The 23,016-nt window shown below is 31.9% G+C and overlaps 2 protein-coding genes across 3 annotated transcripts; one reads left to right on the top strand and one right to left on the bottom strand.

Moving 5' to 3' along the window:
- The first annotated feature begins 601 nt into the window (after positions 1-601).
- On the top strand, positions 602-2,842 carry LSm1 (U6 snRNA-associated Sm-like protein LSm1). Its single transcript, XM_088229513.1, has 3 exons — positions 602-854; positions 940-1,124; positions 2,169-2,842. The coding sequence occupies exons 1-3, from the start codon at positions 797-799 to the stop codon at positions 2,340-2,342; spliced, it is 417 nt and encodes a 138-aa protein (XP_088085639.1). The 5' UTR covers positions 602-796; the 3' UTR covers positions 2,343-2,842.
- A 5,083-nt stretch (positions 2,843-7,925) lies between these two features.
- Positions 7,926-22,623, bottom strand: LOC148279733 (uncharacterized). 2 transcript variants are annotated; one of them, XM_088229467.1, is made up of 9 exons: positions 22,029-22,428; positions 20,321-20,499; positions 18,869-19,081; positions 18,338-18,555; positions 17,407-17,568; positions 14,787-15,003; positions 14,002-14,153; positions 11,078-12,016; positions 7,926-9,348 (listed from the first exon to the last, which is right to left on the bottom strand). In XM_088229467.1, exons 1-9 carry the CDS (start codon positions 22,130-22,132, stop codon positions 8,209-8,211), a joined length of 3,324 nt encoding a protein of 1,107 aa, XP_088085593.1. In that variant the 5' UTR covers positions 22,133-22,428; the 3' UTR covers positions 7,926-8,208. The 2 variants fall into 2 exon arrangements, with proteins under 2 accessions (XP_088085593.1, XP_088085594.1); XM_088229468.1 differs by lacking the exon at positions 11,078-12,016 and having other exon boundaries at positions 8,073-9,348; positions 22,029-22,623.
- Between the last annotated feature and the right edge of the window lie 393 nt (positions 22,624-23,016).

Here is a 23,016-nt window from a genome sequence, read left to right as displayed (position 1 = left end):
AAAAATTCTACTAAAAAATAAAAGGTACATCAAAAAATACATACATGACACAATCTGATTAATACAAAATAACGATTGTTTTTTAATAGGGAAATAAGACTCACACAAATAATCTCAAATGAAAGTACATTATGTTATGAATGTGGAGAAATGTGAGTTTGAAAGGAAAGGGAAAGAGGAACTCAAAAGGAAAAGAGATTAAAAATATACCTGAAAAAAAAACAATAAAATGAAGGGAGGTTATGGTAATTTATATTAATATTCGATTGACAAATATTTTTACTAGAAACTTATTCTGATTAGGGTATTTATAAGCCTTATAACTTGTCATTATCTAAAATATAAATTATTATAAGTATAATATTTGTCATTCTACGAATATACACATTAATCTTAGAATATCCAGCTGTATATTTCGAAGAAGTAAAAAATATTTTCAGTAATTAAAAGCATACACACATTCTTCTTGGACATATTGTTACAATGTTTATATTTAAAACTTTACGATTCTCTGTAATAACTACTCCAAACACCCTTGTAATGTTTGTGCTGAGAATTGGCATAGATTTTAATGAAATTAAGTCTATGGGTACTTTTGTTTGTGGTTTAGTTGGTTGAATTTTCGGCATCTGTCAAATTTTGACGTTTATTTATTTGTTGCTCGTGTTTGCCGGCATTACCCCAGTATTTTTCTGTCATGTTATTATACATCTATTAATTCATATATGTACATAAATACTTTAATAAATCATTTTTAACTGCCTATTTTCTAAATTATTCGCTGTATTTATTAACCATGGCGAATCCTTCAAATCCGCTCGCGGGGACTGCACATCTTCTCGACGAATTAGACAGTAAGTATGATTTGGTTTATCGCAATATCGGCATTATTCAATGTACATTTTATTTGCGAAATTAATTTAAACCGTATGTTTTCAGAAAAACTTATGGTTTTGCTAAGAGATGGACGAACCCTTATAGGTTATCTACGAAGCGTTGATCAATTTGCCAATCTAGTTTTACATAAAAGTATTGAGAGAATACACGTAGGAAAGGAGTATGGAGATATTCCGAGAGGAATTTTCATAATTAGAGGAGAAAATGTGGTCCTTCTGGGTGAAATCGTAAGTTAACCTCAGATTTTCTAAATTAGAATTATACTACCGTTTTTTTATTGCAGAATAACAAAAACCAATCGAAAAACTAAAACCGTGAATAGACAGAACAACTACGATTGATTCTTATTTACTGTTTAGAGGTTATTCATAATATTATCACATTATACATGATAATTACTTAAGCATGTTCGGGTTTTCTTTTACTCCTTTTATATAAACATAGTGTTTTAAAAAAAATAAAAAATAATAATAATACAAAAACATAAATTTATTAATATAAAGTGTTTTTAAATAAAAAAACAACATTTTGCAAAATCAACATTGGTGATATGGCATACAGCATAACTATCAGTTTATTTTTTGGCAGTTTAAAAACCGTTCAGTTAATTTATTGCTTACGATTTTAATCAACTAAAAATACCGCTGGAGTATCAGAAAAACTATCATTATTTAAAGTAAAAATAGCATTAATTTAAAACTAACAGCTTTTAGTCCCTATAAGGAGTTTATTGCAGTGAAACATTTTCTTTAAAAAAACATATTACGTGATATTGCAGTATCATCGGAGATACATGTTGTGTATTTACATGAATATTTCATTCCAAGTATTTAAGAAAAAAACTATGCACATTAATTGAGATGAAGAAAGGAATACAGAAGTCTAAGCATTTACAAGGCGTTTAACATAACATTTACAAGGCATTTATCATATAGTGATTTAAGCTGTCACTTTATAAACTGTGTAACATTTGCCGTTCTGCATGTAACTTTCCAAATGTTTTCAATTCTTTTCCATCTGTTAATTTTTGTTTATATTTATTTATATTTGGATAATTTATACAGCGCCGTTTTTGTGAAAATCATCTCAAGGGTGCTGAATACTTTTAATACTTTCTTATCTTCCATTGTCGAAATGGATAGTAATAATTGTTACAAAGTTGTAATTAAAAATTTAAAAAAATATTTTATTCCATTTGTCATTATAGCAAACTCTTCGGAACAATGATGAATAATTATTTATGTTTATTGATTTTGAATTGTTATTTTCAGGATAAAGAAAAGGAAGAAAATTCACCCTTAACAGAAGTATCTGTCGATGAAATACTCGATGCTCAAAGAAGAGAACAAGATGGCCGAATAGATCAGCAGAAATTACTATCTAAAGCTCTAAAGGAGAGAGGACTCAACATTCTCGCCGAATTAGGACACGATGACATGTTTTAATCTATTACGCTATATTTAATCAGCTGCTGAAATTATGTTATATTCATATTGCGCTACATTTTTAGAGATCATTAAAGGCGGTTGACTAATTTGTGAAAAATCTCAAGCACTTTTCTTCCAAAAAACAGTAGTTTATATTTCAAAAATACTCAATTAGATTTTTATATGAAAAAAGGTGCAGTACATCATCTAGGCTGTCTATTCCATCCATGAGAACCAATAGCATTGTTTTTTAGATGCACCAATATCCACAGACACCACTATCGTATTTGTATTGACAGTTTGCAGTCAAAACGTGTTGCAATAATTTATTTTTATTTAGATTTTCCAAAAAAAAAAAAAATATGGCGAGGCTGCAATATCATATTATTCTTCTGTTATTCAAATTGTTTCCTGTGACGGTTTAATGTAATGTCTCACATATTGCGTTAATTATTATACTAAGTTTAGATATAAATACATAATTTTATAAATAAACATCTATAATCATCACTCTTAAATTAGTTTTTTTTTTTGCATAAAATTACCACCAAACAAATCATATATGAATAGTTTAATATTTTTTAAATTGTCATAAAATATTTCAGAAGATTTCTTATACACCATTTATTCACAATATAATGTGCATTATAAAGGATTTTTACTGTCAAGTCAAAATAAAAATCACATCTGAAAAGTGCCATTTTGAGATATTGATGTTTGAAACGTCGTCTATTTTAATTGTTCCCAATCAGCTTCATAATATACATAATTCAATATCTGGTCTTACATTAGCAGATGCTTTGAAAGTGCATATGTCGTTCCCAAATAGTTCAATCAGCTACTCAACTGGGCGGCGAGGCTGTTCATTAAATGCTGGCATTCGATCGAATCGCTAACAGACGCTTAGCCAAAATGTTGAAAGCAACGTTTAACAAAAGGGCTGAACGTCACTTAGACTCTTTAATTTTAATTTTTAAAAACGTTTTCTTTGTATTTAGCTTAGTCCAACCTATCCAAGCTTCGCTAGTTTGGCTGGCTTCGGCCATTTCCAAAGAGCTAGCTTTCAACCAGCAAACACGTTAAATGTTGAGCTATTTTAATTTATTCAGCGAACGATCTAGCCATTCAATTGAATACCGGCAATGTAACGATTTATATCTTGCAAACCTAATAAAATTTGTTTTTTTTTTGAGATAGTAAACATATTGCATTTGAAAAAGCCGTATGGCATTAGACTTATTATTACGAAATATTAGAAAATAAGTAACTCAATTTGAAATATTAGAAATATACAATATTAGTTATGTAAATATTATAAATATATGAAATATTAGAAAATAAATAACTCAATTGTGTTGTGCGAGTGTTACGTCGATGATGGGTTGAAGAGACTGCACTTAAACTGCATGCTGGAACTGATTGACTTCGTTGAGCTAGACTGACTGACTGAACTGAACTTGTTGGGCTGACTGACTAGCGTTGCCACGCCCTGTAGTCTCTTTATAGGCGACATCGAATTGTAGTTCATTTCTTTATGGTAGCGACGATGTGAATGTGCTGCAGAACTATGCCCCTGATTTCATGTGCAATACTTTTAGAATTGCTGTATTCGATTTTATAGAAAATGATTACATTGCTTTCTTCGTTGATTATGGACTATGAACTCTACATATTTATGTACCGTTTTGTTCTAGGTGTCCTATAAAGGGTTAATGTAAACTTTAACGAGAACATTTAAAAAATAAGTCTGATTTTTTGTGATCGATTTTCTGAATCTTGTGCAGGAGGGTTTTTGATGTCAACACTGAAATTTACATCTGATATCCATGGGTTTATATGAGACAGAATAAAATTCTCAGTAAAGTATATGTAATTAAAGTTTATAGTGGCGCATCACCCACTTGAGACTTTTTTCCTTCAATGTGATTTTTAGCGTGAAAAAATTTGAACCACGTTTCAGAAAACTTTGCTTTCTTTTATATTAATGCATCTACCTATTAATACACATAGACGCGCCCTGAGCCCTCAAAAATGAACGCGTATTTAGTTGTCCTTTGACCGCCAGCCGGGTGAGACGTTAACTTGACATTTAAAATCAAACCCAAATTGCCTGATTGTGTAAAAACCGTTCGGATAAACACTGTAAAAATGATGGTGTAACTTTTCATTGGAAAGTGTTTATTTATAAATGATTAACAAACCTTAAAATAATTCATATTCAAATTTAAGTATTTTTATCTTACTGACAAAAACTGAACTGCAGGAACATATTTTTAAAAATATAATATGGGGTAATATTATTTTTGCATTCCCCAAAATCCAATAAAAAGAAATAAAGAGCTCGAAATTATAAAGGAAAAATCAGATAAGGGTCCGCAAAAAACTAATGCTGTTTCTAAACATTCAAATGGACTTTTTTAAATACCAAAATTGGTATCCTCCCATTTTCGGTACTATATGCAATCTCATCAAATGCTCCCCTGGTATAAATAAACAAATTCAGTAACTATAGGTTAGTTTTCGTGTCACGACTCTATGTATATTAATAGGTCGATGTATTAATGCATATTTTTATTTCCTTATTTTATTTTACTGCTGTTTTCTGTACTTTCTGTACTGTCCGACACTTCAAATTATCAATAATCACAATCAATTCTAAACACATTTATTGATTTATTCAAATATTTATTTATTAAATAATACTATTACAGATATAAAATATATACATAACAGTTACAAAAATAGAACATTAATATTTTTTATATTTAGAAGATAAACCTACAACAATTTTAAATATATAACATAACAAAGAAAGGGTTTCTTATGAGCTCATTTTTAAACCCAAAATTATGAATGAAAACTGGTTTTTTAAATATATCGTTGCGTTGAAGAAGAAACTATGTAGATTCATAATTTTTCTGAGACATGAAAGTTTGAAATGAAGACATAATTTTATCTAATATTTTTTATACATATTGTCTTAACAAACTTAATAATATGTAATTAGGGATTGATTTAGTTTTTCTTTGAAATTTTAATACAGATAGAACGGATATTTAAATCTAAGAAAACATATTTTGTTTGATAAAACCTTGTTTCTCCAATGCGACGATATGTAATTAGAATGAGGAACTTCAGCCCTATGGGAAATTGGATACAAAAAATGTTTTCTTACACGCAGTAAAAATTAGAGCATTAAATTGTACGACAAAGTTTCTTGAAAATATGCAAAAAAAAATACATTTTTAAAAAAAACAAACTACTCTAAACAACGTTACTATTTCATATGAATCAACCAATGATAAGAGAGCTGTGAAAGATTTCCGATTTACTTATTGTCAACAAACCAGTCAGCAAAACTGACTGAGAATAAGCGGAAGAGAACCTTTGAGGTCACATGAGTAATTGCAGAAATACAAATCATTAAAAAATCATAGCGCCGATACGATAGTTCAAAAGTCTATTGACAAAGATTTTTTTAAAAAAACCACTGAACTTCCTCATTGTAAAAAAACGCTGTAAATATTTTTTATGTTTCCAACATTATTCCTGATTTGTGAAAGTACCTTTTTAATGGGACTTATTTTTCACCTCAAAATTGCAATTTATCATAATGTTCTATTCTCAATTGATTTTTAAACTGAATATATTTTTGATGAAGAGTAAACCTCATAATTTATTATTTATTAATTAACCAGTCAATTAAATTTAATTATGTAGACTTTTGAAATGACCAGATTAAAGGTTTTGATTTACTTATTCATGGTGCATTTTGTGATATTTTAACTAAGTAATATTTACATAAGCTGATTGATTTATTAGCTATTAAAATTACAGGGGGAGAGTTAAGAGTTTTTAAGTAGGATTGAAATGGGTAATGATTTAATACTAGTATTTCATACACATATCCTAAGTTAGTATGTAGTAGTAAAGAGCAGTCGAATACATAAACAATAGAACATAACTAATTTCCTTAGTGGATACATCTTTGGAGATCGAATTCACAATACAAAACCTTAATGTTGCTAAAATCAGACTGTTTTAGTAAATTTAATAATATTCGACAAGTTAATGGGATTCAATTATCAATAATAATACAAAAAAACTCCGCTTAAAACTTATACCTGCAATGGTTATACATTTTTTCATTTCATCGATAAAATACATTTAGTTCGCAATAATATATGAGGATTGTCCAAGAATTAAAGACCTATATTATTAAAAAGGAAATTTTTATGTTTACGTAAAAAGCATGATATATTAGGTGTCCAAATAAGTTTCCGCCGTTTTTTATCAAAATTTGGGCATTTATTGTGAAAGAACGGAACCTTATGTTTTATTCGAAGTATAGTCCATCGCTTGCCACTATTTTTTCCCATCTTTCTGGCAGCATACAGATCATACAATCTCATCAATTGTGTTCAGTAGACCGCTCTAGGAATAGTTTCGTTCGGTTTGAGCAACTCGTAATACACAGCACCAAGCTGATCCCACCAAATACACGAGTTTTTTTCCATGAATGTTTGGTTTAGCTGTAAATGTTGAGGCGAGGCCAGGTGGTCCCCGTGATTTCTTCCTTTTTGGATTATCATAAAGGATCCATTTTTCACCACATCGAAATTATTAATAATACTTAATATAATTTATACAAATAATATTTTTATAATTATTTATTATAATACTAAAAGTACTTTACATGCATCCTAGATATAATTTTATTAAGTGGTACTTTTAAAATTTAAAATAAAACAATATATGTATCTTGATTTGCTTAATCAATTTTAATATGCCGATTGTTTTGTAAAATGTTTTCTTTTAAAATAAGCCACCAATAATTTAGGTTAATGCACTAAACACTCAAATATCAATAATGCACAACATGCATACATATTATATTATGAACAATTTATGATATTTGGCATTTAAGCAATGAAGGTACATTTTGTATATTTGGTTAAGTTATTCAATTATAATTTCTGCAGTACATATACGCATTTATAATTAGTGTAATACTGTTTTTAATACACACTGTTGGTGGAAATTTAAAACGCTGTGAGAGACAATGTGTACATTAATCAAAAGAGGGAAAATAATGTAGAAAATTCGCAGACTCACGGATCAGAGGTCCAAGGTTTGAACTCCACTCAACCACAATTTAATTCCCATTATCTAACAGTGAGTGATTTACAACTCGTTGAAAATGGCCCATGAAAATGGCTCGCGGTCCTGGACAGTTTGTTGGCAGTTGACATCTGGACTGTGGGACGCGCATCTGACTTAGGAGGACACACGGGAGTTGGTTACAGACAGAGAAGCCTGGAGAGATTTTTTCTAATGAAAAAATTAATATCTGTATTTTTATGATTTACCCCAATATTTCAATTTTGGGCCCTTTTTCAACCAGTTGTAAATTATTCACTATTAGAAAAAGAGAATCTAGTCGGCGTAGTAAGGTTCGAACCTCAAGTCTCTGATCCGTGAATCCGTAACACTAGCCTCGGGACCATAAATCGATTCTTATCAATTTGTGGACCCTCATATTTTGTGGATACCGTCTGCTCCACTTAGGGAGCGGACATCGATTAAGTATTTCTTTTGATCTTTGACTTTATACTTTATTTTATTAATATTTTCTACATTTTTTTTGGTAGATCTTGATTAATTATGTTTTTAATGAGCGTTTGAGGCATATGTCAAAATTAAAACAAAAATAATAAATACGGTTTTCATTTTTTGAATTTTTAATAATTTACACTCAGTCCCTTACAGCATTTAAAATTTTTGCGGCGATATAATTAATACTTTTGTTTTTTTTATGGAGAGGTTTTCAAAAGCAACTATTCAAAAGTACATCCGAACGTCCCATACATATTGTATAAGGTCCTTAAAGATTTGTTTCCCACGGTTGTCCGTATCTATTGTAATCCCAGTAATCCGGGTCCATTGCTAATGTTCTACTGGCGACGACTTCATTTTGATCATCATCTTTAGATTTCTTTATATTTTCATTTGTTGCAATGTTTTTTTTTACTTCGGTACTGTCGCAGTCTAGAGCACCACCTAAACTATTCGCTGGCCGCTTATTCCCGGGAATAACATTTTCTTTATCTATCGGATCAGCCATTAAAGACGCCGCCTTGTTTAAACTATCACACGAAGAAAACGTGTCATTTTTGTGTAACATTTTCAACTTTTTTACAGAGTAATCTAAATTACCGTTTTTAGTTTCGAGGTTAATCGCATTCGATTTAGATCGATTCACAAAAGACACATCTTCGTAATTACTAATAGAACTATCGCCATGTTTTAACAATACCTCCCTATCAGAGTAGTTGTACTCTGAATTAACAGTGAGATCTTTAGGGATATTGCCATCTAAACAATAAAGCAAAGATTCGGTCATTTTACCTTCTGATAAATTTTCTATATTTTCTATTCTATTTTCGTAGTAATCGTCGGGATTGCTCGCAAAGGATAAATCGACGGGAGATCCCGGCAGAACCGATCTACATTGTAAGTACTGACGAAAAGGATCTGTTAAAGAAGTTTGTCCTCTATTTAGACTACTGCTAGGACTCGATTGGCTATCGGACTCTTCGAAATTTTCACATAATAGTTTTGAAGTTGACTGGTTGACAGCGTAAGTCCAACAATCGGGATGTTTATTGGCTAATAATGTTTTATAGTTTCTTTCTTGTAGAATCCGCATTCGTCTTTCAGACAGGGCAGAGTCTGAAATTCTCGTGAAGTTGTTGGCTGAATTTGATGACTTTTCTTTGGAGGCTGTGTCTCTTGTCTCGTTGATGTGTTTGTACTTGACGTAACACGATGAAGACAAGCAACTCTCGTCTGTAGAAACAAAGTCGCTGTCATTCTTCATGGACGGAGTGGAGTCGTAGACAGTGTCGGAGTTACTGGACTCGCTGCTGATGGAATGATGCGACACCAGATGAGAGGGGATAACGGTTGGAGGGTCACAGTTTATTATGACGGGCTTGCGAGACCGAGGAGTCATAATAGATTCCTGAAATAAAAGGCATTTAAGTTTTTTTTCTAAATATTTAACACTGGAATCATAACTTTACATATCTATTCAAACATACTTAAATTATTGTTTTTAATGGTTAATAAGTTACAAAAATATTTTTTGTCACTAAAATAGTAACAAGTTTAATGATTTTAATATGTTCACGGATATGCCGGCTAGTCGCCAAAATCGTCTCTCATTTAGAAAATGACGACTATAGACGTAAGTCCAAAAGATATTTATAGTGAAAAGACAGCTATAGCCTATGGGAAACTTAAGTAATTATATGGTAGAAGCAGATATTGTGTCCCTAAAAAACAGTCCGCTACAAAAAAATCTCAGTATGTTAGTTAAATAAGATTGAATTCAATCCATCAACTTCCATCTAATCGGAAGTGAAATATTTTTCAACCATAAGAAAGTTATGATATGTGTCCACACAAATGAATCCTATGAGAAACGTGTGTCAGCAAACCTGTTAAACAAAACTTCATCATGAAAATCACAAAGTTAGTGCTAAAAATAATAATTTTATCACACTGTTTTATTCAGATTCAGAAAACACATTATGTAGAAATGAAAAATGTTACATCGGCAGAGTAAAATGAGTGTAAACAAGGGTGAATCATCTTGTTTTTTTAGCTTTAGTCAATAGGAATACAGTAAAACCTCTGATTTTCCCGCTTTTTACACCGAAATATTTAGGTCCCATTTTTTTTCATACATTCTCATTAAATTTTCCCCCCAATTACGTTTTTCATAACCCCGGTTTTTACATCGAAATTTTTTTCCCAACTCATTCGATCTGTCAAAAGACGAGCCGCGCGCCGCCGCGTGAATGGAGAATAAAATCGAGGTAAATAAAAAAATGTGTAAACTATTGTCTCAAACTAAATTCAAAGTAGGTGCAGTGTAATTGACCATTTTGTTTAAGTCTAATTTTGACATTTTACGAAATAGCGACATGCAGTTGACGCATGTTTAGAATAATAAAGTCTTTGCATCAATAAATTACAATGCAGAAAGTTTATAAAATTGGCAATATTATTATTTGATGTTATACACACGTAATGTGAAAAGGAGATAGTTTAAACAGTTATCATAAAAGTTTGAAACAGTCCGCGATGTAAATGACAGTTGAAATTTTGTAGTGCCATACTAAAAAAAGTGATACCATATAAATAAAATTTCCCAATATTTAGGGAAAAAATAGTTGTATGCATTTTATGCAAATTCAAATTTTCATTTTCGCGTTTTTAAGGTTAACTACCTAGATAAAATTATTTATGCATTTATCTTTTTAATTCAATAAAAAATAACATATTGCAGTATTGTTTAAAAAAATACAAAAAATATTTTTAATTATATCATTGGTAAATATGAATAATCCCCGATCATGACAGTTCTTACAATTTTTCTGCGGTATATTTAGTATAGTCTTGTACAATAATTATATTTGAATGAAATTGAATTTTTTCCATACATTTTTCATTTCCTCACTTTAAAGTTTTCCTCAGTTTTAAACTTTTTTTGTTGCTCCCTTGAAAAACGTAAGGTTTTACTGTATATTACATAACTTTAAACATTTATATTAAACATTGTATAGTCAGAAAAAGGGGGATTTAAATTAGAAAAGATAATTTGTGTTTAATGAATATTTCACACAAATGATGTTAGAAACAAAACACGCAACACATAAAAGCAAGAAGAAAGAATATCACCAGACCTGCATAGCTTTGGACATCTTTTGGGTGGATTTAGTAATGGGAGACATGGATCCTCTTCTCAGAATGTGACCTCCAGCAAACATAGGTGTGGAGCATCCTTCATAATTCCTATCTGATGCTGCATTACTTACAGCCGGGGTACTTGTCAAGTAGTTTAATTTCGCCGGCAATACACTCAGCCTAGGAGTGTGTAAATTTTCTGCGAGCTCATCATCCTTGGTCATGCTTGAATCTTCTTTCAGCAATGGGTCAATTAGAGAAGCTTCACTTCCGCGAGAGGCGTTGCGTTTATTTCTCATGTATTTAAGAGAATCTTTTCGACACACGCGAGGTGTATTGGAGTCAGATCTCGGTGAAACCGCCTCTTCTCGGGTTTGAGATATTGGCTGGTACCCTAAACTAGAAGTATCCGCTTCCGAAAAGGAATCAGAAGAGCATTTCATGCACGATTTAAAATTCAAAGAATTATCGTATTCTTTATTTGCTTTCTCATCAATTGAATTTCTTTTCTGAAGATTCTGTATGTCGTGTTTTTTGTTATATTTTCTAGCGGCAATGTGAGCAGGAAGCAACGTCTTCGATTTGAACAATTTTATAACTTTTAGAGACACGTCTTGATGCGATGGAGTAAAGCTGAGATTCGGTTCTGAAGTGTATTTGGGAGCTGTTTTTAATAGTCTTTCTAGTTTTTCAAAATCATTGCCATCATCGCAAGAGAAGCTAGCCTCTTCAATGTCATCGTCATTTTCGGATAAAATGTCATCCTCTTCTAAATGGTCATTATCATGGTTAGTATTTTCGGCATTTAGTTCGGTTTGAACATTCGTCAGTTTGTCCTTTTGCGAAGAGTTGTAATCTTCGAGTTTAAGTGGCTTGGGGGAATCGGAAGAGAGTTTGACAGAGTTAGATTTAAAATTATTCTTGAAGAATGAAGAGCTCTGAAAAGAAGCGGAAAAGAGCATGCTCAGGCAAGAGGCAAAATGACATCACAGATAGCAAGCGCAAATGAAAATCTTCCGTAGAAGCCATTGAATCCAGACACAAGAACAGAATCAGGCCAAAAAAAACCATTCAATTTTGAATAAATGGAAGATTAATTGGATCCAGGTGAAATCACTCCGGTCGGTTTTATAAACAATTTATCAAACTTCCATCACCGCTACGAACCGTTAACCGTTTGTAACAATAACTGACGGTTGCGTGTTTTATAAACCAATTTCGACCGACAGTCACCGGTAAGAATTTTGAACAAAATTCAAATTTGAGTCGTAATGTCTATGGTTTTTTGACAATGAGGAACTTCAGCCCTACGGAAAATTGGATACAAAAAATGCTTTCTTGCGCTCGGTAAAAAACGAGCATTAAATTATAAAGCAAAGTTTCTTGAAAATGTACAAAAAAATTATATAAAATATTTTAATAAAAACGCACTACTTTGATCTACGTCACTGGTTCATATGAACCATCCAATGATATGAGAGCTTTGAAAGATATTCGGTTTGGTCACCGTAAACGAATCAATCAGAAGAACTGTCGTAGTACAACCTCTGACGTCACACGCAGAGTTTTTTCAGAAATACAAAACTTAAAAAAATCATAGCGCTGATAATACGATATATAAAAATATAAAATTTGGCTTAGTTTAATATACCATTAACAAATAAAAAAAGTAAAAAAAGACACTGAACTTCTTCATTGTCTATGATATTACTTTTTATCTGTCAAGCTCAAACATAATGCTATGTTCGGGATTTAAATACACAATATACATTAATCACAATAATTAGGAAGGTCAGTGGTTTTTAAAAAATATTTTTATTAAATTAAGCCAAAAAAATATTTTTATTTTTATGCATCATAGCTTTGCAATTTTGAAATCACTCCGCCCATGACGTCACTAGTTATCATCGGTCGGTTGTCCTGACATTTAAAAAGTCAAGCCCGTGCGTATAAAAACACGCTAAACATGACTTCCCGTAAACTGGAAATATGTTCAAACACATAATTGATTGGCTATTCTAAACAGCTGTTCACTAGAACCTGAGACGTTTTAAAGTAGTTCATTTTTATCAAAAAATATTTACAATATAATTTTTTTCATACATTTTTTAGAAACTTCGCGGTACAATTAATCGCCATAGTGTTTACCGCGTGTTAAAAATCATTTTTTTATTTTAATTATCCACAACACTGAACTTCCTCATTGCAGTACTTGACAAAATATTTTTTAAAAATACAAATCACCAAAAAAGAAAGTAATGATAGGTAGGTCAATGACGTTAGACTTATTTGTTTTCTTGTATGTATACCTAAATACTGCATATTCATCTATGCTTAATACAATATTAAAAATAATCATATACTGCAAAAGAAATAAGCAGAAAACAAAAAAAATTATCAAATGAGTAAAAAAATCTTTGAACCAGCCGAAATCGGTAGTAACCATTTAACGATTATTTTAATGACTCGTAGCGCTATGGACATTCATGAAATGTAAAAATCGGCTGGTATACTAAGTATTAGTTAAAAATGATATCAAGTTTCCAATAGATGTTTATAAAACAGGTCCTTAAGCATTTAAGTAATGCATACCCTGCTTGATAATCATATTTTATTAAAAAAGTCTTTCGGAGTCATCAATGAAATTAATATCAACAATTGACTCGTAATTTGCACAGTTTAATTTGTTAATAATAATTTTATAATAATCAAGTAAGGTAGGCAGTAGACACCGCTGAATCAATCTATGTTAATTTTTTAAACACAAAGTAGAGAAATATTATTCAAGTCTTTTGGAAATTTTAGAAAATTAATGTATCGTTAATATGTTAGAGCTGTGAGTGGATGAGTTGAGGTAATGCACAGTAGAATTAATGAATGAGTTTAAATTCATTAGTGGGTAAATTATCGCATTTCAATATACCTCCGCAACAGGATGGCAGCTGAATCGCTGTTCATTAAGATTGATAGGCTTCTTGCCCGATCTGTTCATTAGACTTTTGGCGAAAATATGTTTCTTGAGTGACTCTCCTAAGGATCGGTGCTTCTGAGCTCTCTGGAGTTGTAGTGGAGTACCTAGAAATAGATAAAATTACGCATTATATAACATTTCAAAATACAATTTTAATTACCAGGTTGTAGACTCGTGGATCGGAGATCTGAGGTTCGAGCCCGGCTCTACCACAACTTGATTTCCATTTTCTAATAGTGAGTGATTTACAACTTGTTAAAAATACCCCCCAAAAATGAAATATATCACGCATGTTCAATGTATTTCTTTCTAAATAAAATAATTGGTGCTCACTGGGATATTTTGTTCTAAGGAGGATTAAGTATATTTTGGATTTATAATTAAAAAAATACTTTTTTACATAGGAATAACAGTGGGGTCCCAAATAGACAAACGGGTACTCGTTCTAAGGGAAATTTTTAATCTCAATTATAAACAAATTTTGTTTTCATTTTCAACCGCAGCGTATCTTGATAGTTTTTGTTACACGAAGGTGAGATGATCGATTTTAGGTGCCAGTTTTTTAATGAAATATTTCATCTTAAAATCAACTTTTTAAATCAACATTTCATATCAACCATGTTGACCTTTCGACCACGAGGCACACATGTTTTGATACATGAAGGTAAGTAAGATGATCCAGTCAGTTGGATCCACTGTAAAAAGTACATATGAAATAACATAAACTGGTATTATACCATGGCCATTTTCCCTATTGAATTGTTTGATCAGTCTCCTCTTGTTGTGTGACTCCGGGAGGGATTGTATGTGAGCGTATAGTTGTGCCAGAGCTGCGTCAGTAGTGGCCCCTCCCGCCGTGTCGGTCCCCGTAACACCGCTCATCTGACGATCCACAAAGGTGAACACTGTGCTAGCAGCCGTGCGCTCTGAAACGCTCTCGTTTAGGTCTTCCCCCTATCAAAATAATCACACTTATAATGTTGTTTTGGTGGTGAAAATAATGAGCTCCAATAGCATAATTTTGAAAAAGATATTAGAATTTTTTACTATAGTAGGGCCAATTAAATAGATCACATTTGACATTTGTCGGTTTTAGCTTCATAGTGAGGTAACCTGCTTAAAAACATCGATTAAAGTGAATTAATCGATTTGGACTTCAAACATAATATATGTCAATTGAATTCAGTTGCTATGAAAAAGTACTTATAGGTACTGTAATTTTATTTTCAAAATCATAAGTCGAATCCCTGTCCCATTATTATTTTCTATCGTAAATTTAAGGAACAAAATAAGATAAGTAAATAATTTAACAAAATTATCAACATTCGATTTTTCTGGGTAACACATCCCTAGTGTTTAAAAAGTAAAAGGGTTCACTGATGCAACATTGTAACGACGTTTAGAACAGAAAAAGTTTATTATGTTTAGAATGGTTTATTAGTGAAAGTAAATCATGAAATTACCTTTTTTTGTCATTATTACAATAAATATGTAATCGTAATTGAAAAAGGTTAAGCAGTTGTGCAGTTCTTAATTTGAAAAAATAAATAATATTTTATTACCGCCCTTACAAGGTTATGTTGTTGAATTTTGATGAAGTGTCAAATGTGACCTATTAAATTGGCCCTACTGTAAGCATTATTTTACTGTTTTTTATTTTTCTATGCTAGGCACACTGAATCTGTCGCTGCATTCAGATTGGTGTTACGCTAATAAATACAATTGGGCAGCTCATTTGTACTTTTTCTTTTGAATTTTGAAGTTTCTTGTTTAAACATACATTTTTAAGATTACCTCTCAAGAAGTTGACCAGCCATTTTATTTTATTATAATATAATTGGCTATTATTATAACTACAAGTTCCAATAAGTTCAAAGTACTATAACTACAAACAAGAAAAGATAAAATCGAAAAATATTTACAGATAATTTAAGTTGACTAGTCAATTAAAAATACATCTTTTTAAATAAAGTTGAAAATATGTTGTTGTCATTTTTTTAAATTATCATTTGTGACATTGTTATTTTTGTGTGATCAAGTCATTTAAAAACTTTTTTTTTAATCCTAGCAATTTGGTATTGAAAAATTAGCTGAAAGGTGTAGAAAGGTTATAGAAAAGTATATGAATTATTTTTTTAAATTATATAGTTTTTAATAATATAACTTTCAAAGCCGTCTTGGTATCAGAACTTTGTGTTAAAGAAAACATATATCAAAGAAAATCGACCTATCGGTCAGCACTTGATTCAAACAGAGGAAATCTTGTGAAATTGAAACGCAGCCTAACACTAGGTTTACTAATCGTGCTTTTGCAGTAGTCAGTTCCTCTGCCTGAAACCAATTGCCTTCATACCTGCACATCAGCCACAGTCACCCAGTCAGTTTAAATCTAAACTAAAATCACACTTTTTTCCGGTTGTCATAATTAATTAACCCTTAATTTTTAAATAAGATTAATATGTAGTGTTATCAAAAATTATATTACCATGTAAGTTTAATAATATACAAGTCCAAAATTGAAAAGCCCCCTCAAATGATTTCATACAAAAACAGCGCTGTATTTATTGGCCAATATATATATTTTTTAAATTTAATTAACTTAATAATAATAGAATTATTATTTAATAAAAAAAAAAAATTTATACTAGAATAATTATTTTTTAAAATTTCTTTTTGGTTCCCAAAGAGGAATAAAGGTCGGTAATGATTATTCAATCAATTTAATGCATTATTATATAAGTTTTAAGCGAGCAGCTTAAAGCTGATATGCTTAAATCTATTTTAAAGAAAGTTAGTTGTTAGCACACTTTAATTTTTCCGAAACAAATCTAGTCCATTTTTTAACCCATGAGACTACACATTGAGATCAGCTCTTGTGGCAGCTTATTCCAACCATCAACAACCCTATTGCTCAGGAAATGCTACCGTGGATTTAGATTGAATCTCGTTTTCTCCAGCCTGAGACTGTGGCCTCGAAGACGAGCATCTTGTTTAAGCTTGAACATGCAATCCAAATTTGGGCAGCTATAGTGACTGCTGAGTATCTTGTATGTCTCTATTAGGTCACCCCTTTCTCGACGTTCCTGCAGCGTTGTGAGACCGAGAATTTCCAATCTCTCCACATATGGAAGCCGTTTTAGGGTCGGCGACCACTTTGTACCTCGTCTTTGGACTCTTTCCAACAAGTTGATATCCTTAACAGAATAGGGATTTCATATCTGAAACCCGTATTCGAGAGTAGGTCTGATATAGGTTTTGTCTATTTTTAGTAGCATATTCGGTGTTATATATGAGAAGGCTTTTTTTATCAAGTAGATAATTGAATCGGATTTTTATATTAAATATGTTTATACTCACAGTGGGGGAAAGTAGTCTCCGGTGCTGTTTCTTAGCCAAGTAGGCTGCAATGTCAGTGGCCAGCTGGGGTGGAGTGGTGAACAACACGGGACCCTTCTTTATCATGAAACTCAACACTTTGCACAAGTTTTGAGAATCTGTATGAAGCGCTTCTGGTGACAACTAGAGACGATACAAATTAGAAGAAATCTTATTGCCATATGTATTTCCTCAATTATAAGACGCATCCTTATTTTCCGAGTCCAAAAAAATAACTATTTAAAAAACTGTATTATAAACAGACAGTCGTACAATCATAATACAAAGGATTAAAAATAGGGATTTTATTTATATACAATAACAGTTCCTGAATGGACCACAAATTAAAAACCATGATTTTTTCCGTAACCATGGGAAATTTTGTTTATATGGTATCACTTTTTTTAGTATGGTACCACAGAATTTCAACTGTCATTTACATCGCGGCAAAACTGTTTATAACTTCAAATAATATTTCTATTACCAAATTTTTATACTTTCTGCATCGTAATTTATTGATGCAAAGACTTCTTCATGCGTCAACCGCATGTCACAATTTAGTAAAATGTCAAAATTAGACACATAAACAAAATGATCTATTACCCTGAACCAACTTTGAATTTAGTTTGAGATAACAATTTACACATTTTTTTATTCACCATTTTGGGCAAACGCGGCGGCGCGATGCTCGGTGTCTTTGGAAAAAAATGGGACCTAAACATTTTGGCGTAAAAAGTGGGAAAATGTAAAATTGAGGAACGTAAAACGAGGTTTTACTGTATTTTTTTTAATTTTGAAAAAGAAACAATAATGAAAGAAAAAATTATACATAACGTAATTATGTAATAGTAATATTATTAATAGTGTTCCAAAATCATGGCAATTAAATCTACAAAATTAATAAGCTGCTTACCCTTCTCGGGCACATGACATGCGGGGTGAACATAGTTGCCAAGGCTCCCGGAGCCATCCTGTTGGAGTCTTCGTGGGCGGCAGTCTTGTGCAGGAGGGCCAACAGCCTCTGGGCCAATTGCCGGGCCGTGGCAGGCAGCAACAGGAGCAGAAGACGTAGGGCGCCTATCAACTTGGATTCGCAGCTTGCCGTCGGCTGCCCTTCATTAAAACATGTCGCTGAAAAATATAAATGATGAAGTTACACATCGGAACCTCCCTTTACATTTTTTTACACGGTACAAAAAAAAAACTATAATTGTATAAATATATTCGTTTTTATAATATCCAATATTGCTCTATTACTTACTAGGCATATAATTAGTTTTTTTTTGTCATGCTATATTTTTTATTAAAATTAAGGTACAATGAATAGTAAACAATACCCTTTGTTAAATAGTAAAGTTTTATTTATGTATTAATACATTTACAGTATAAACAATAATTAATAAAGAGATGATATATGAATGCATAGATGAATAATTATACTCACAAGCCAAGTGACAATAGGCCTGGTAGTGTTGATTTAGAAGCAACAGAGGTTCTGGAGTATCAGCCAACATCCCCTTGAGTACGGAAGCCATGTCATGAGCACTATAGCCGGATACTTCCTCCTCTAGATTCCCTCCGGAAGACAGGAGACGACGGAGCTGCTGTTGTCGGCTTAGTGATCCAGTTCTTCGGAAAATGCCTTCCTGACATACATCTGGAAATATAAAAGTTTAAAATGTACCATAAAAAATTCAAAGATTTTTTACAATTGAATTACTTTTTAAAGCTATGTTTAATTATTGAATAGTTCATCGGTACTAAATTAAATTCTCACACTTTTTTGAAAAAAAGCATTTAATTCATTAACTTTGATTGTTGCTTCCTTTCTTGCAGAATCATGGCATAAACTATAAATATTTTAATATTGAACAATGTTTGATTATGTTCAAATGCTTGCAGACTGGCTGGATTTCCTCCCTAAAAAAAAATTTTCCCTTTCTGTTGAAATAAATTTAAATATGAACAACTCCCTAGGGAGGAAATCCAGCCAGTCTGCAAGCATTTGGACATAATCAAACATTGTTGAATTACTACCTAGTAAATGATTTGGTTCAGCCGGATGAATCTCACCCACGTGATAAAGGTTTCAGCTCTTTTACTTCACAAAAGTCAACAGATGGAAGAGTTGAGGAAATGTGGATGTTCAAACATGGGCAGAATGGTGAATGTTACACAGTGTGTAAAGTGGCCACTTAAACCAGCCAATGACAGGTCATAAGCCCTGTAAATGCCTAGACTTCCATTTTCCCTTCTCAAAAAAAATTTTCCCTCTCTGTTGAAATAAATTTAAATTTTAATATTGTTTTAATTTCACACATACAGTAGGCCGTTCGTGTACACGGCGATAGAATAAAACAACGTGTAAAAGTGTGTTTGCTATTAGAATCGCGGCGCCTACTGTCGTCTGGTGTCAGCCGAACCGGGGAATCCCTCGCCGGAATCAACCAGCGTAATTGTAAATCGGTGTAAATCGAACCGGCGCAAAATGACGTTTACTTGTACTTGTATAAATTCCTAGTAAAATGCATGTGTTATCTTATATATAAACAAATATATGTTTATTTGTACCGTATGCATCCCTATACAATTCATCCTATTGCAATGAAACTTTGGTGAGTTGTTGTGCTACCCGCAATGGTTACTGAATATAAAAATGAAAATAATAACAATAATAAAATTCGGAAAATACATGCTTTTCACATGGACGCGGTATGCGGCCAGCTCACGCGTCGGGAAACCTTCCGATTTATTAGTGAACGCACCTGACGAAAAAACATTGTGTATCCAAAAGCGCTTCAATAAACAGAATTAAAACACAAACATTTTCTTTCTTTGAGTGGCATTGTAACGCATGCCGGGTACTCGCTAGTATAATGATATAATAATCACTTACTTGCATCTTCACTGAGGATATCAATAAGTTGATAGATTTGTTTAATGTTTTCTTCAGTGAGACACACAGTTTCCACTGGCTTCTGAGGTCCAGCCATTTTTGTGCCATTTTCACCACTTTTGAACTTTTTTGAAAAACCCCATTTGAAAGACTTTGGTTTATCTGTTGGACTATCATTCCTGAAAAATAAAAACGAGAATATGATGGTAAACCATTATTGCATTGACATATATTACAAGAGAGATGGAGAACATTTTGAGAAGGGAATAGAAAATTCTAGGCAATTAACATTGAACGTAAAAGCACCGTTAATACGTAGACTTTGCCTATAAACATTTTTTGTACAAGTTCAAAATATTGTTAATATTGCAATTTTAAAATTGGGTTTTGGGCCCTTGGCGTATTAGTGTCAGTCTCACAGATTAGAGGCCCAAGGTTCGAACCCTGTTCTACCACAACATTCTTATATTAAGTTGTTCCCATTTTCTAAAAGCGAATTATTTAAAATTTCCTGAAAATGGTCCCTAAAATTAATATCAGGTAAATTTAATCACAGTCATAACTTAAAAAAACAGAATTTCAAGAAGAGCCTAAAAACTAATTTAACATTTTGTTGAAATCGGTCATTCAACAGCATTAAAATTCTGCTAAAAATATACAGTAGAAATGAAATATTTACAACCAGAATATTCCTCTTGAAAAAAACATAATTCCATAAAACTAAAACATTTTAACTAACGATTATTGAAGGCATAATTTAGTATGGAATTCAAGAAAAATATCACAAAATTTGTGTAATTTTAAATGCTTGTATTTTTTTTCCAAATACAACATTTTGAGATTTTGCTTAGATAACTCTTTTATTTTATTTATTATCTTCAAATCATTAGAATTAATTTTACTTAAATACTTCATCTTTATATGAGTACCAACCTAAGTTTCATTGAAACTTTAAGAGGCGTAATCTGCTAGTCAAAAAGTAATTATTCTATAGTAACATAAAACTTTTAAGCACATTTTTAAACAGAGATATCTTGGAAAGTGATTGTTTTTATAAAATGTAAATTTAATTAATTTTTTTAATGGCGTGATTTTGAAAGAACGGTATTTTAGAATGACAAAATATTGTGATTTCTTTACTATTGATCGGACTTCGGACGAAGCCTTCACCTTTTCTGTGCTGCTAGGTATTGCTATGGTAGTTTCCAGCAGACCGCGAAATTTTAGGGAATTCGAAGAAACTCTTGCTTGAACCACTGTCGTATTGATAATTTTAATAAGTCTTAGTGTCCTAGTATTTCATCAAGCTTTAAACAGATGTCTCCGAGTGAAATCTCAAATTATTCGGAATACTTGACCTCGATGTGGAAAGGGCGACAAAGGCACAAGTCAAAAAGGTGGTTCTACACTGCAATATTTTATTTTAATGAACTGACACCTGAAGCGTAAGACTGATCACCTTGCCTTCATGTAACAGATGATACACGCTATGTAGTGTACCAATACAGTAACATATGCACCATCAGGTGAAGACGGGGGTTTGATGACGATTTATTAAATAAAAACACAACTGTTAGGACAAGCTGAATAGTTCTTTGTTATTGTGAATAATATCCGCTGGATATTTGACTCTAGTAACGTATTTGCACGATAGTTTTAAAGGGTAAGAAAAAGTTATATTTTACAAAGAACAATCGTTGTTACTTACTCATCAGTGTTCATATCAATAATGAAGGACAGATGCATTCTCACTAAAATGAAGAATTGTTCGGGATTTTCTTCCCGCAGTCTTTCTACTATATCGTCATCCATCTTAAGGGTTAATCTTAATATTTGTATATTCTGTAAGATCAATAAGCCGCATTTCTTTAAACGCACTGCACAATATAAACTTCTTCAAATAATCCGAGACGTCTAGGATTCCAGCGCGGGTTAGTTCTGCTCAAATATTTTTTCCTTATCATGATAAAGCGGTATGGTGAACATTGGGCAATCCTTTGATTTCTAAATATTTCATACAAAACACGAGCTTTCACTTTTTAACGTTCTCGTTTGATTTTAATTTGCGGGCTTTGCGGCCATGGTTTTGAAATATGTCAAATAACTGTTTCTAACTTCCTATTGGTGCGTTGCCGGAGGAACACTCGTTTTTTTTATGGCTACTCGTTTGAATATTTTCATGCCGATACCTACCGGGCGAGTCAGCAAATATTTTCAATAAAAATAAAAACTTCGCACACATTTTTTATTAGGTAGGTAGTGCACGAGTCTAATCAATCTCGTTTAAAAATAAAACAACGTTCATTCTGTGTGAACACAAACAGTAGTGCGTATCTGCTGTGTTCAGTTTATTCGCTTAATGATTTCAATGTTCGGTCAATGCCTGCACCGCAATAAAATAACTTTGGCCAGAACACCCGAGTTGAGATGTGAAAAGGCCATGAAAAAACGAAAAATAAAATACCTTACCTGTATATTTATTTATAATCTGCTACATAATTATTAAATTTTCCACGAATAATAAAATTTGACTTTGCAACACTATTATTACGATTAGTATTATTTAAAACAGTTTATACAACAAACAAAAGATCAAACTTATTTTAAAAAACTTTGCTTTTATTATTATTTTCTTGCAATAGGTCATATTAATACTAAAATTAAAGTCTGATAAAACGTGTAAAGGGATCCGTATT

Source organism: Micrasema longulum, unplaced genomic scaffold, assembly GCF_059751315.1.
Source record: "Micrasema longulum isolate JH-2025_06_02 unplaced genomic scaffold, ASM5975131v1 h1tg000678l, whole genome shotgun sequence".
Lineage (NCBI taxonomy): Eukaryota > Metazoa > Arthropoda > Insecta > Trichoptera > Brachycentridae > Micrasema > Micrasema longulum.
This window is presented reverse-complemented; position numbering and strand designations above follow the sequence as displayed.

Coding starts and splice junctions, on each gene's coding strand:
- LOC148279733 (XM_088229467.1), bottom strand. CDS start 22,132: ATGGATGACGATATAGTAGAAAGACTGCGGGAAGAAAATCCCGAACAA. Junction 17,569..18,337: donor ATGTCATGTGCCCGAGAAGG/GTAAGCAGCTTA, acceptor TATCGTCTCTAG/TTGTCACCAGAAGCGCTTCA. Junction 14,154..14,786: donor CAATAGGGAAAATGGCCATG/GTATAATACCAG, acceptor ATCTATTTCTAG/GTACTCCACTACAACTCCAG.
- LSm1 (XM_088229513.1), top strand. CDS start 797: ATGGCGAATCCTTCAAATCCGCTCGCGGGGACTGCACATCTTCTCGAC. Junction 855..939: donor TCTTCTCGACGAATTAGACA/GTAAGTATGATT, acceptor GTATGTTTTCAG/AAAAACTTATGGTTTTGCTA. Junction 1,125..2,168: donor TGGTCCTTCTGGGTGAAATC/GTAAGTTAACCT, acceptor TGTTATTTTCAG/GATAAAGAAAAGGAAGAAAA.